This window comes from Xenopus tropicalis, chromosome 2 (genome assembly GCF_000004195.4).
Source record: "Xenopus tropicalis strain Nigerian chromosome 2, UCB_Xtro_10.0, whole genome shotgun sequence".
In the NCBI taxonomy this organism is placed as follows: domain Eukaryota; kingdom Metazoa; phylum Chordata; class Amphibia; order Anura; family Pipidae; genus Xenopus; species Xenopus tropicalis.
The window spans coordinates 66,182,156-66,196,393 of NC_030678.2; the positions used below are offsets into that span (position 1 = coordinate 66,182,156).

The 14,238-nt window shown below is 40.8% G+C and overlaps 1 protein-coding gene across 1 annotated transcript in view; it reads right to left on the reverse strand.

The window, feature by feature from the left end:
- The window catches only part of grm4 (glutamate receptor, metabotropic 4), a 469,811-nt gene that overhangs the window by 130,634 nt on the left and 324,939 nt on the right, over window positions 1-14,238 (reverse strand). Inside the window, exon 7 of the mRNA XM_031896847.1 lies at window positions 10,515-10,715. Within this exon, the coding sequence (XP_031752707.1) occupies window positions 10,515-10,715 (201 nt within the window). The remainder of the gene's footprint in view (window positions 1-10,514; window positions 10,716-14,238) is intronic.

The following is a 14,238-nucleotide window of genomic DNA, read 5'->3' on the forward strand; positions in this document are numbered from 1 at the left end:
TTCCAAAATTTCCGAGATTAGCTTTGTATTATCATCTTCCGAAAATACACAAAGATGCTATGAATCCACCTGGGAGACCCATCATATCGGGAATAGACTCCTTGACCAGTAACCTTTCAGATTTTGTGGATCACTTTTTACAGGATATAGTTATCAAACAAAAATCTTACTTATGTGACACTAGAGATCTATTGAAGAAAATAAATAATATAGAGTGGAAAGACAATTACTGTTGGATTACCTGTGATGTCAGCTCTTTATATACTAATATTCCACATGGGAGGGGAATTGACTCTATTCGTAAAAAGTTGGATTTAGAAAGTAATTTACCATCAACATTCCAAACTTTTCTATTGGACAGCATATCATTCATCTTGACACATAACTATTTCAATTTCAATAGTATATTTTATTTACAGAAACAAGGCACAGCCATGGGCAGTAAATTTGCCCCTGCATATGCAAATCTGTACATGGCAGTGTGGGAGGATGATTTCATTTGGGGCTCATCTAGATTTAGTGAACATATTATCCTATATACTAGATATATCGATGATTTACTCTTTATTTGGAATGGCCCCCAAGGTCTTTTGGAATCTTTTATCGCACACATTAACACCAACACCTTTAACCTCAAATTTACCTCAGAGATACATCCCAATACCATTAATTTTTTGGATCTGACTCTTTTTTGTGAGAACAACAAGATAGAAACTAGACTGTATCGGAAACCAACTGACCGTAATGGTCTTTTACATGCATCCAGTAGCCACCATACCCAATGCATTAGAAACATTCCTAAAGGGCAATTCTTGAGGGCAAAAAGGAATTGCTCTAAAGTAGATGACTATCAACGTGAGTGTCACATTCTTGAAAGTAGGTTCCTGGAGAAGGGATATAAAAAATCCTGGCTCCAGGAGGCCAGACATAAAATAGATAATATCAATAGGGATCTTCTTCTGCAGCCCCAAAAGTCTAAAAAGAATATTCTGCCTAAATGTAACTTCTACACCAGGTTCAATTCGTCAGCTTACAACATTAGAAACATTATTCAACGACACTGGAATGTGATTTTGGCTGATCCCATTTTAAAAGAGTGTTGCAAATCAAAGCCACAAATTTACTTTAAAAAATCACAGACTTTGAATAATATGTTGGCTCCCTCGAAGGTATGGAATCGCCAGGAACATAAGAGGCACTTGAATCCATTTGGTTTAAAGGGCACATACAAGTGTGGAAAGAAAAAGTGTGCATCTTGCACCTTTGTTGCCCCCAAGAATTATAGCATTACAGATATACCCCCAATCAAAATTTTCATTAATTGCCGTTCCATATATGTGATATACTTATTAATTTGTCCATGTAAAAAGCTATACGTTGGGAGAACAATCAGGTCAGTAGGCACTAGGATTGGGGAACATGTACGCAATATTAGGGCAGGCAAAATCAATCATAGTGTTCCCCGACACTTTAAGTCAACACACAATTGTGATCCAAAGGGTTTGGTTTTTATTGGTTTAGAACAAATACCGGCCAATATTAGGGGTGGGGATCGTTTCATCAAACTCAGACAACGTGAGACTTATTGGATCTTCAAGTTGAACACGTTACAACCCTTGGGTCTTAACATTGACTTAGATCTGGCGGCTTTCTAAATACAGAGAGAGAGAGAGATATTTTGTTATTGGGTTATCCTATACTTTTTATGTTCCCTCTTGTCACTGTCCCATTACATGTCCCAGCTCAACTATTTCCCATGTCCCTTTGTCCTTGTATGGTTAGATTTGTACATGTTTTTAGCAACCCTTTATGCAGTAGTATTACAATATTTATATATTTTGTCCATTTTATAGGTTTCCTGAAGCACTTTCTATGTACTTCATTTACACTATTTAGTTATAGGCCTTTTGCAACACTTGTATTATGTAGAGTTACTTTATATGCATGTTTCTAATTTACAATAGCGTTAACAATAGCTGCAGTCCTAGCGTCTCCTAGGTTACGCGTCCTTTATTTAGTGAGCGGCTCCCTCTATTGATAGCTCGCTTAACAACTGCAGCCCAAGCGTCTCCTGGGTTACGCGTCCCTTACTTGGTTAGTGGCTCCCTGGGTTTAGTGCACGTGTCATTGTTTTGTGTTGCTATGACTACGTGTCTTCGCCTCAGCGAGTCACACTTCCGGTTCCGGGTCTAACGCGTCTCCAAGGTGACGTATACCTTCTTGGGCTAGTGACCACCCCCACTTTAGGTGTGACATCAGCGTCACTATTACTATGCGGTTTGATACTTACACTTCCGGTTTCATACCGGTGTTGCCGCTTTGGGTTAATTAACCTTGTTTACAACATGGTTTATAAGGCCATTGTTGGGACATTTCCTGTTTGCTCCTGAGGAAGCGTGCAGTCAGCACGTGAAACGCGTTGAGCTACCATTGACTCTTCTTCTGTTCCATGTTTTTACATTTCTACTACATTGTAAGTAGCCTGCACTGTTCAGGATTTTAATATAATAAACGTTTTTACACTATATTTTGCCTTGTTCTCCATCCCATATATATTGTGTGACTGGATCCCTCTTCTATCAATGCCCGGTTGGGATGATTCTACATGCTTCTTTATAAGTTGCTCTGGTGAGCAGATATAGATTCTATATTAGCCTATGGTATTGGGGTCACTTTACCTAAGCATTGGTGTTTTAATTAAGCACACACCTCCTTAATCAATTTTTCGATTTCTTTATTATTTTGATCTGCACTATATATTTCATTTTTATTTTTATGCGCTTCCACCAACACTACTGCACATAATGTCTCCATTAAGTCTGTCTATTTCTTCTTTTGTTAGCATTGGGAGTGGGTGTTGTGTAAGGAATTCGGCTATAATTTTTTTGGAGAGCTTATGGGATTGGGTTTTGTTTTTAAGTAAGTTTGCAAGAAATCTGTCTGGTTTATTGCAATGTTTATAGGATTTAAAGTTTGTCCATCTTATTGCCTTGTCTACCTTATGTTGCTGTAGTGTATCTAGTTCTTGTTTGATCACTTTGATTCGTTTGATTGTATGGCGAGAGTATTTTGTTTGGTTTTGAAGGATTCTTCTAGTCTGTTTTGTGTCTCTCGTGCTTTTCTTTGTTTTATTGCTGCCTGTTGGATAAAGTGGCCCCTTATAGTTGCTTTATGGGCTGCCCAGATAATATCTGGTGTTATTTCAGGGGTATTGTTTTCATTAAAATAGTTGTTGAGTATGTTTTCACAGTCTATGATTAGTTGTGGGTCATTAAAAAGACTTTTCGTTTGTTTTTGGTAGGAATATCCGTTACATGTAAAGAAATAGTTACTAGGTCATGGTCAGACCATACACAAGGCTTTTTTAGTTTTTTTTAGTGACCTTTGTGTTTTTTTTACTGCCTAACACCATCCATGTTTTGATATATATGGCTTTCCGCTCCCCTTCCTGAGGATCTATGGCTGGTGCACCAGTATCATGTCTGAATTGTAGTGAGTTATTTATTGTAAGAGACTTTTTTTTAATTTAAGATACTGTGAACAACTTATTGTTGTTCTTCTCTTGTAAATTAAGTACTCAAGTAACATATTTTGGTGTTACTTTAATACAAAGACAACATATCAAATGTTGAAAATTAGAATTTTTTTGTTTTCTGAAAAATATCTTCATTTTGAATTTGATGCAAGCCACACGTTTAAAAAAAATCTGGAACTGAAGCATGTTTCCCACTGTGTTGTATCACCTCTTCTTTGACCAATAACTGTGGTTTTGTAAGTAAAACGTTGTCCCATTCTTGTCAGTTAAAAGTCTTCTTTGTTGTATTTTTCCTTTCAATTTTTTTTAATAGAGGTGACGGCAAGCCAGTTTAGCACCCAGAAACTTTTATTACATTTGACATATAGTTTATATATGTGAGATAGACAGGTCGGTATAAGTCTATATATGTGCACTGGGGTTCATTTAGAGGGCTTGAATTTGATGGACTTGTGTTTTTGCACCCCAGCTTAACTATGTAAATATATATATATATATATATATATATATATATATATAGCTATTCATGCTTTGTACTGTTTGCAATTAAATATAGGGTTTGAACCTCAATAAGTTTCTGACTGCACAGCGAGTTTGGGAGCTGCTAGCGAGTGTTGCTTTTAATCTAAAGTGTTGCATGTAGATTAAGTGTATAGTAGGCGTTAAAAACAAAAAAGGCACTTGGGGTTTACTGTGCATGCTGGGAGTGCTGGCTGAAAGGAGGAAGTAAGTGCAATTAACTAACTGCTGTGTGACTTGTAAGTGCTACCTGGCTGACTGAGCATACTAATTAAGGGGGTGGAGTAAATCTGGTAAATTCTCAACAGACTTTTGGCTGTTTGGTTTGAACCTCAATAAGTTTCTGACTGAACAGCAAGTTTGGGAGCTGCTAGCGAGTGTTGCATGTAATTTAAAGTGTTGCATGTAGATTAAGTGTATAGTAGGCGTTAAAAACAAATAAGGCTTTGGAAACTTAAAAGGCACTATACAAGGGATTGCACTCGGGAGACTGTAAGTACCCAGTCGCAATATGAGTTGCAGTATGATTGCTGGTGTTACTCAGTGTGCATCTTGCCGCATGTATGTGGTCCTGGAGCAGCAGTTCCATGCAGCATTTACTTGTGAGAGATGCAGGTGGGTTTTCCTCTTGGAATCTGAGGTGCAGAATCTAAGGGGGGAACTGGCAGCACTGAGGGCAGCTGCAAACATGGGGGAGAACAGGAGGCTCACTGAGCAACCACTGGCAGGGGCCGGTGTAGTGGGGGGTGGAGAAGGGACAGTGGAGGTTAATGAGGGAGACAAATTTGTGACAGTTAAGAGGGGAAGTAGGGGATACAAGGGTAGGGGGGCTGGGTCACAGCTTGTACAAACCAACAGATTTGCTGCTTTAGGTGAAGATGCTGGGGAAGACAGCTCTGAGCTAGCATGTATGAAGCGGGCTGACTCTCAGAGCACCCTGGGAGCCGGCACCTCTAATACAGGTGGGGGGAATAGTGCTAGGAAGGGAAGGCAGGCTATAGTTGTAGGGGATTCAATTATTAGAAAGGTGGATAGGGTAATTTGTCGCAAAGACCCTACATGCCGAACTGTGTGTTGCTTGCCTGGTGCTAGGGTTCGGCATGTGGTGGAACGAGTGGACAGATTGTTGGGAGGGGCTGGGGAAGACCCGGCGGTCTTGGTACACATAGGTACCAATACCAAAGTTAGAGGAGGGGGGGAAGTCCTCAAGAACGATTTTAAAAAGCTAGGTGCGAAGTTGAGGGCGAGGACTTCCAAGGTAATTTTCTCAGAGATATTACCTGTGCCACGAGCAACATTAAGAAGGCAGCGGGAGCTTAGGGAGATTAATGCGTGACTGAGAGATTGGTGCAGGGAGGAGGGCTTTGGGTTTCTCCAGAACTGGGCTGATTTCTCAATCGGCTACAAGCTCTTTGCCAGGGATGGGCTGCACCTCAATGATGATGGGGCAGCTGCTTTGGGGGAAAAGATGGCTAGCGGGTTGGAGGAGATTTTAAACTAGGAGTGGGGGGGGAGGGTGCAGTGGGAAATTCTGTGGGAGATAGGATAGATGAGGTAGTGGGCATAGTAAGGGAAAATGGGGGAGGAGACTTGCTTCGGGATACTGATAATGGCAGGGAGGCCCATAAGTTGTTTACACGTCATTCTCACGCCGGAACCAGTATTAAATGTATGTTTACCAATGCAAGGAGTCTGACTGGTAAAATGAGAGAGCTGGAGGTACTGGCGTTGGAGCGGAAATATGATGTGATTGGAGTTGCTGAAACATGGTTGAATGAGTCTCATGACTGGGCAGTTAATATTGGGGGGTATACATTGTTTCGGAGGGACAGGGGCAATAGAAAAGGAGGAGGAGTGTGTCTGTTCATTAAGCAGGAATTAAAAGCAAATATTAAGGAGGAAGTGATGGGGTTAACAGAGGGAGCTGAATCCTTATGGGTTGAGCTTCTCACAGATAGTAAAGAATCTACCAAGCTAATTGTAGGGGTATGCTATAGACCCCCTAATGTAAGCGAAGAGGAGGAGGCCCAGCTCCTGTTGCAAATAGAAAAGGCTGCTAGTTTGGGGCAAGTGATAATAATGGGGGATTTTAATTACCCTGATATTGACTGGGGCAATAGTACTGCAAGGACAGTAAATGGGAACAAGTTTATAAACTTGCTGCATGACAACTTTATGTCACAGGTTGTTGAGGAGCCAACCAGGAACCATGCTATACTAGATCTAGTGATCTCTAATGACCCAGAACGTATAGCAAATGTGCAAGTGGTTGAACCCCTGGGTAATAGTGACCATAATGTTATTTCATTTGATGTTTGGTGCAGGAAACAAATTTACACGGGGGCAACAAAGACACTGAATTTTAGGAAGGCAAATTTTAGCTCCTTAAGGGCAGCGCTTCAGGGCATAGATTGGGGCATTATGTTTTCTGATAAAAACACAGAGCAGAAATGGTTGTCATTTAAAATTATATTAAATCATTACTGTTCTCAATTCATTCCATTAATAAAAAAAAGTAGAAGTGTTAAGAATCACCCTATGTGGCTTAACTCTGAGGTAAAGAAGTTAATAGGGAAAAAAATCAAAGCTTTTAAGAAATAAGTCAGAGGGGACAGTAGATGCGTTTAATGATTATAAACACTATAACAAGTGTTGTAAAACAGCAATCCGGAAGGCAAAGATAGAAAATGAGGAGCGCATCGCGGCCGAGGCCAAGACTAACCCCAAAAAGTTTTTTAAGTATATTAATAGTAAAAAGATGCAGGTTGAGGGTGTGGCCCCATTGAGTTATAATAACAATATGGTTACAGCGGATACAGAAAAGGCAGATGTGCTTAACCAGTTCTTTTCTTCTGTGTATACAGTAGAGGAGCCAGTGGGCCAAGTCCCACCCAATAGCTGCACTGTTGCCTCAGCTCCAACTGCACAGTGGTTGGCACAGGATATGGTGCTTAAAGGGTTACACACGATAAATGTAAACAAGGCACCTGGGCCAGATGGAATACACCCTCGGGTACTGAGAGAGCTAGGGGCAGAATTGCAGTGGCCCTTGTTTCTGATATTCTCAGACTCTCTTTCATCAGGTATGGTACCTAGGGATTGGAAGAAGGCAAATGTCATTCCTATATTTAAAAAGGGAGTAAGATCTCAGCCTGGCAATTATAGGCCTGTAAGTTTGACATCCGTGGTGGGCAAGTTATTTGAAGGCTTGTTAAGGGATCACATTCAAAATTATGTAGTGGAGAATGCCATTATGAGCAGTAATCAGCATGGCTTTATGAAGGACAGGTCATGTCAGACCAATTGAATTGCTTTTTATGATGAGGTAAGTAAGAAGCTGGACAGTGGGGATGCAGTAGATATCATCTATTTGGATTTTGCCAAAGCATTTGATACCGTTCCCCACAAACGACTGCTTTCTAAGCTAAGGTCTATTGGTCTTAGTGAAGTCGTTTGCACATGGATAGAAAACTGGCTACAGGATCGGGTACAGAGGGTGGTTGTTAATGGTACATTCTCTACTTGGAATAAGGTTCTCAGTGGGGTCCCTCAGGGTTCTGTACTGTGTCCACTTTTGTTTAATTTGTTCATAAATGACCTGGGGGAGGGTATTATGAGTAATGTATCAGTGTTTGCAGATGACACAAAACTCTGCAGACCAGTCAATTCTATCCAGGATGTGACATCCCTGCAGCAGGATCTTGACCAACTGGCAATCTGGGCAGCTAAGTGGCAGATGAGATTTAATGTGGATAAATGTAAGGTCATGCACCTGGGATGTAAAAATATGCAAGCCACTTATACCCTTAATGGGACTGCACTAGGCAAATCCATAATGGAGAAGGACCTTGGAGTCCTTGTAGATAATAAACTTGGCTGTAGCAAGCAATGCCAGGCAGCAGGGGCAAGGGCAAACAAGGTTTTGAGCTGTATTAAAAGGGGTATAGATTCACGGGAGGAGGGGGTTATTCTTCCCCTTTACAGAGCGCTGGTAAGGCCCCATCTAGAATATGCTGTTCAGTTTTGGTCTCCAGTGCTCAAACGGGACATTATTGAGTTAGAGAGGGTCCAGAGAAGGGCAACTAAGCTGGTAAAGGGTATGGAAAGTCTCAGTTATGAAGAAAGACTGGCCAAGTTGGGTCTGTTTACACTGGAGAAGAGGCGCTTAAGAGGTGACATGATAACTATGTATAAATATATAAAGGGATCATATAATAACCTTTCTAATGTTTTATTCACCAGTAGGTCCTTCCAACGGACACGAGGGCACCCACTTCGTTTAGAAGAAGGGAGGTTCCATTTAAACATTCGGAAAGGATTTTTTACAGTGAGAGCTGTGAAGTTCTGGAATTCCCTCCCCGAATCAGTCGTGCTGGCTGATACATTATATAACTTTAAGAAGGGGCTGGATGGATTCTTAGCAAGTGAGGGAATACAAGGTTATGGGAGATAGCTCTTAGTACTAGTTGATCCAGGGACTGGTCCGATTGCCATCTTGGAGTCAGGAAGGAATTTTTTCCCCTCTGCGGCAAATTAGAGAGGCTTCAGATGGGGTTTTTTGCCTTCCTCTGGATCAACTAGTAGTTAGGCAGGTTATATATAGGCATTATGGTTGAACTTGATGGACGTATGTCTTTTTTCAACCCAACTGATGATTTGAAATCATCCCATTCCCTTTATATTTTCTACAGTGTCACCATTTTTTGGGGAAATGGGGTTGTAAGTGTATGCCTCTGATGATGCTGCCAACACACCCCATCATTTTTTTTGAAGCACATTACATGCTTTGGGCCTTTGTTACCTTATCTTAGAGACAGATTCACAACATATAGTATATATACATAAAATTTACAATACAGAACTGTAATTAGTTAGCATTTAACTAGCATTTATTAAAATAAATAACTGAATCTAATGCTAAAAACTCAAACATATAGTTAATACTTGTGTTAACCTATTTCTGACATTTCTAAAGAGGTTGTACCTACTTCTTATATTTCTTAAAAGGTTGTACAGGTTGCTCTGGGTTTTCTAAAACACAAATGTGTGTCCTAATGATTGGCAGCTGTGCACAGACATTAACATAGCGAGCAGCTTTTGTTTAAATGTATTTTTTTCCCAAAGGCTGATGCCACACATGGCGTAGGGCTGATTTTTTCGGCAAGCGGAAAACGCTTGCCGAAAATTCAGCCCTATGCCTGCTACTTGTGCCTGCACCCGAATGAATGAGATACACTTGGGTGCAGGCACATGTAGCCGATATACGCATGAAAACTTGTGAGAATGCAAAGTCTCGCGTTTTCATGCGTATATCGGCTACATGTGCCTGCACCCGAGCGTATTCCATTCATTCGGGTGCAGGCACAAGTAGCAGGCGTAGGGCTGAATTTTCGGCAAGCGTTTTTCCGCTTGCCGAAAAAATCAGCCCTACGCCACGTGTGGCATCAGCCTAATCCAGGTATCCTCAAACTACGGCCGCGGGCTGGATTCAGCCTCCCAAGGTAATTTACCTGGCCCCCACTGTGATCTGACGCGTGGACGCAGTGGAGAGTGGGAGGGGAGAGCCAAAGGAAGCAGCAGGGAGAGCCAAAGGAAGCAGCAGGGTGAGCCAAAGGAAGCAGCAGGGTGAGCCAAAGGAAGCAGCAGGGTGAGCCAAAGGAAGCAGCAGGGAGAGGGAGGAAGCAGCAGGGAGCAGGAGGACACAGTGGGGAGTGGGAGGACACAGGAGGGAGTGGGAAGATGCAGCGGGGGAGCAGGGAGCAGGAGGAAGCAGCGGGAGCGGGCCATAGTATGAGTACAAGGGGGAAGGACTTTAGTCCGGGCCCCCCGACAGTCGGAGGGACCATAAACTGGCCCCCTGCTTAAAAATTCTGAGGACCCCTGTTCTAATCGCTCATTTCCCTTTGATCTGCACTGAACGCCAAAAAAGATACAAGGTTTCTCAAACTTAATTAGATAAGTAGGCTTTTGGCAGAAAGCCTAGAATACATAACAGGCAACACCTGCACTTAGATATAATTGTAACAAATAAGCAAAACCTGTCCCTTGGGGGATATGAGACTTGCAGCTTAAAGGGTAATTTCACCTTTTAGCAAAACTGTAATAACATATTAAACTAGACTCCCAAAACCCCCAGAAATGTGTTTAAACTTTAAATAGCCTGCCAAATATGGAAAAATGGGAGTGGTATTTGAATTTTTCAAATGTTAGGAGGTGTGATAGTGTGTGCTATGAGTTTTGAATCTAAAAGTACACATATAAGATAAATTTCCTGAGTACAAAAGACTGGCAATGACACCGGAGAAATTTTGTATTAAGCAATGTGAGAAATAGTTTAAACATGGAATGAACACCTTTTCAGCAAGAAAGGATGTAAGCATTTTTCTTTTTAAAATTCAGCAATACAATAACTTCTTGCATACTTTGTGCATACAAAAAAACTGTTGTATGTCCTTCTCACCAGTAAAGTTGACACTACGGATATATTTCAGAAGTTCAACACCATCAACTGGGTCCATGCGACTGCAAAGTCCAACACTGCCAGGGCAAACAGTTTTGTGCATTGTATGAAGCGCATAGGCCATGGAGTACACCGCATCAATAACAAACTGAACTTTCCCTTCCTGTTCATAGGCAGACCCCACACCAATCCGTTCCTGATCTGTAATGAAGGTAAAATAGAGGGAAAAATATACTAAATACTGATAAAGATTCTGTTTCAACAAATATATTTATTTATCTATGTATAGTTTTATTTACACAGCACTACTTGTGTACATAGCACTGTGCAATAAAACAATATCATATATAACAATAAAAGAAGGGGGTTCTGTACAATAATAGATTATCAACTAGAAACGGAAGTTTGAGAACAAACTTCAAGTTGGTTTGAAAAACGTGAAGTCACTGAATGAAATCTGATCTGTTGTTGGCTCTGTCCACTTTTTCTTGGACCACATTTATCTGATTGGCTGTTGGTGGCGGCTCAACCCTGGTGTTAGTACTGTGAGAATGGCAGCAGGTTGAATTTCCTCATTGAAAGTCAATAGGTAAAATATGATTGGCTGTTGGTGGCTCCACCCACTTTAAAAAAAAAAAAAAAAACCTGCATACGTAATCAACCAGGGTTGACTGTGCAAAGTTTAGGCCTGTGGGTGGGTATTTGGCCCAGGCAACCCTACTTAGCATACTATACTGTCAGGGGTGCTACAGAGGTTGCTGCTGTTTGTAGCAACAACCACAAAGCCATTATTCTTACCCTGAGCATTATGTCCATCACTCTGCCTTGTAAAATGGTTTCCTATGTTCCAAACAACTTGTTTTTCTTTTTATGCTATTGTTTTCCTAATTTTCCACCATTTTGGCCCACTAAGGATGCTGGGACGTGTGGTTTTAGTCCCAGTTGAATCAACTTGCCAGTGTAGTCTGTTTGGGAAACAGGAGTGATAAGCAAATTTACAATTGAATGGTAGAACAGAGAGACCATTAAACTACAGTTCCTTCCCAACACCTACACTGTAATTTGACTCCATCTTATAGTCTGTTCTACCACACCTGAGACTTACCTACCTAGCCCAGTGTGTTGTATATCTATGTATATCTGTGTCTATTTCTCTACAGCTGTGGTATCTCGTATCAGTTAGCCAGAAAGCTCTGACTAAAATATTATCTGTACTTGATCGCAACTAAAATATACTTAATTCTAATTGAAGGGAAAACAATCCTATTAGGTTTATTTTATATTTAAATTATTTTTAGTAGACAAAGTATAGTGATCCAAATTATGAAAATATCTCTTATCTGGAAAACCTAAGGTGCTCAGCATTCTGGATAACAGATCCCATACCCATATTTAGAAAAAAACTTTTATTTTACATCGTAAATTTAGTTTTCCTAAATTTTTCACCGTTTTTTGTGGTTAGGCTAGTTTAGGGAGAGGGCCTTTTGTTGCCATGTGTATCACTGATATCTGACCAATATTCAATATCAGTCCCTCCTGAGAGCCCCATACACAGACAGGCCGATAGGTATGTATAGGGGTAACCAGTACATGTATGTAAAATGTATAGCTGCTATAGAGTGCCAAGAGTGACATTATTAACAGATTGGTTAGACCTTGGATGTTAGAAAATTATCATCTGCTGTTAAGTATAGTCCCTATTATTTATATAGTTGCTGACTGTACTAAGATTCACTTGAACGTATTTATTGTCTGGGCCTATTCTTTGCAGGGGGCTGGGAGCTCTGATAGTTGAACAATTGAGGAAAACAAAATTGCATAATGTGTGAAGAAAGGAGGGAAAAAATGCAAAACTATGGTATTAAAAAAAAATATAATCATGCGGCTGATATACGTTGTACCTACTGGATTTGTCAAGGAACACAGAGGGGCAATGCTGGCAGAAGTCAGCTACATGGAGCAACAGTGGAGATTGGCCCAAAATGCCAGATTTTGCGTTTTCAGCCAGATCTTTGCTCCGTGTAGCCACAGGCATGCAAACTGTGAAAAAACGCAGGCTGACAGCAGCAGAGTCAATACTACATGTGCCCTTGGTCTAAGACTATCTGGATGTACTGCTTAGGGAATTATGCCAAGCCATTTGTGGGGATATTCTGGATTGACAGAAGCTTTTGTCTCCTCCCAAAAGCCTAGGAAAACATTTGTATATGTGAGAGCCTTGGTTGTTGCCTGGGTTTGCAGGTAAAATTCATTATCAAATGTAAAATTATTATGATATAGTAAAAGTCTCAGAAGGTCACAAACAAATGAATTTCTCAAGAAAATATTTCACCACCAGTAGTCCCTCCAAGCGTCTGCATCTGGTGCAGACACATGGAGCAGATTTTTCCACACCAAAATTGGCTCTGTTTATCTGCACCTTGGTTGATGCAGAAACAGCCCAGTGTTTAATTACCCACAGCAGGGACTAGCGCTCTATTTGCTTTTACCAGGGGTCATCTTAATCACTTTGCACCTTCCAGAAAAAAGAACTTAAAGACAAGGCAGGAGAAGCCTGGTGTCAAAGTGGACACCTACTGTGCACATCACTTTCCAGGCACCACCTGCTGTCTGAAAGCAGAATTACAGCCTAAGAAGGCTTTTTTTCCCCTGACACAGCAGGGAGATGGCACGAGATAACACAGGCTATCCTGTTTGTAACTAGTTATATTTTGGGATAGCTGGCACTTCATTTGTACCTTCCCCCAGATGGATCACTCACCGGGGACTTACACAGAGATAAAGGCATCCAACAGCAGCTAATCAGATCTCTCTCTTTATATGGCTGGAGCTCAATGCTACAAGCAGACTACACACACCCTTTTACTACTCTCTAGATCTGACTGGTTGCTGCAGCAGGGCTCTTTTATAACCTCTGCTGATCTACTCCCTGGTTTTGGCTACAAAGCAAGGCACTCCCTGGGTCCTACACTTTTCCAAGACGTGCACTGGGGTTCCCAGCCAATTGGATTTCTCTTCAGTCTGTAACCGAGCTGGATGATGTCACAGACAGCAAAACAGGGGAAAAAGTTCTCTGATCCAATTACAGGAGTTATCTGGAATTGATTTTATAATGATATACAGGATATCTGATTTAAAGTAAATCAAACCATAGAGGGCAGATTAATTAAAATGTGACTTTAGATCTTAATACATAAAAATGCACCCACCTTCTATTCCTTCCCATTACTTTCTCCCATTTATAAATATGCTCCATATTCTAATCACCCTTCTCTGTAAAAGGCTAAAGCTTGTGCTTTTTTCTATTATTTTAATATTTATCACTTTTCTCTTTTCATCTATTTTCACCATCTTTCATTAAACATTACCATTTTTTAAAAACATGTATTTATAACGCGCCAACAATGTTCAGCAGAGTTGCACAATAAATGAGTTTATACATTAAACACAGGTCTAGACTGGGGTTCAAAATTATCCCTAGCACTCCAACTACACGTAAATTCAAACAGCCAGCTCAATAAACAGCAACTCTCTATGGGATCTTACAGCAGCCCCTCTGGCATTTGCCAGAATCCACAGTTTGCCAGTCCAGGCCTGACTGAACAAATAGAATTTCATACAAAGCAACAATCAATACAAGAAGTGAAGAGGGCCTTGTCCAAAGAAAACTCACAATACTTTGTTTATATTTTATCTTGGCTGTCTTCCTTGTGATATTGTCTCG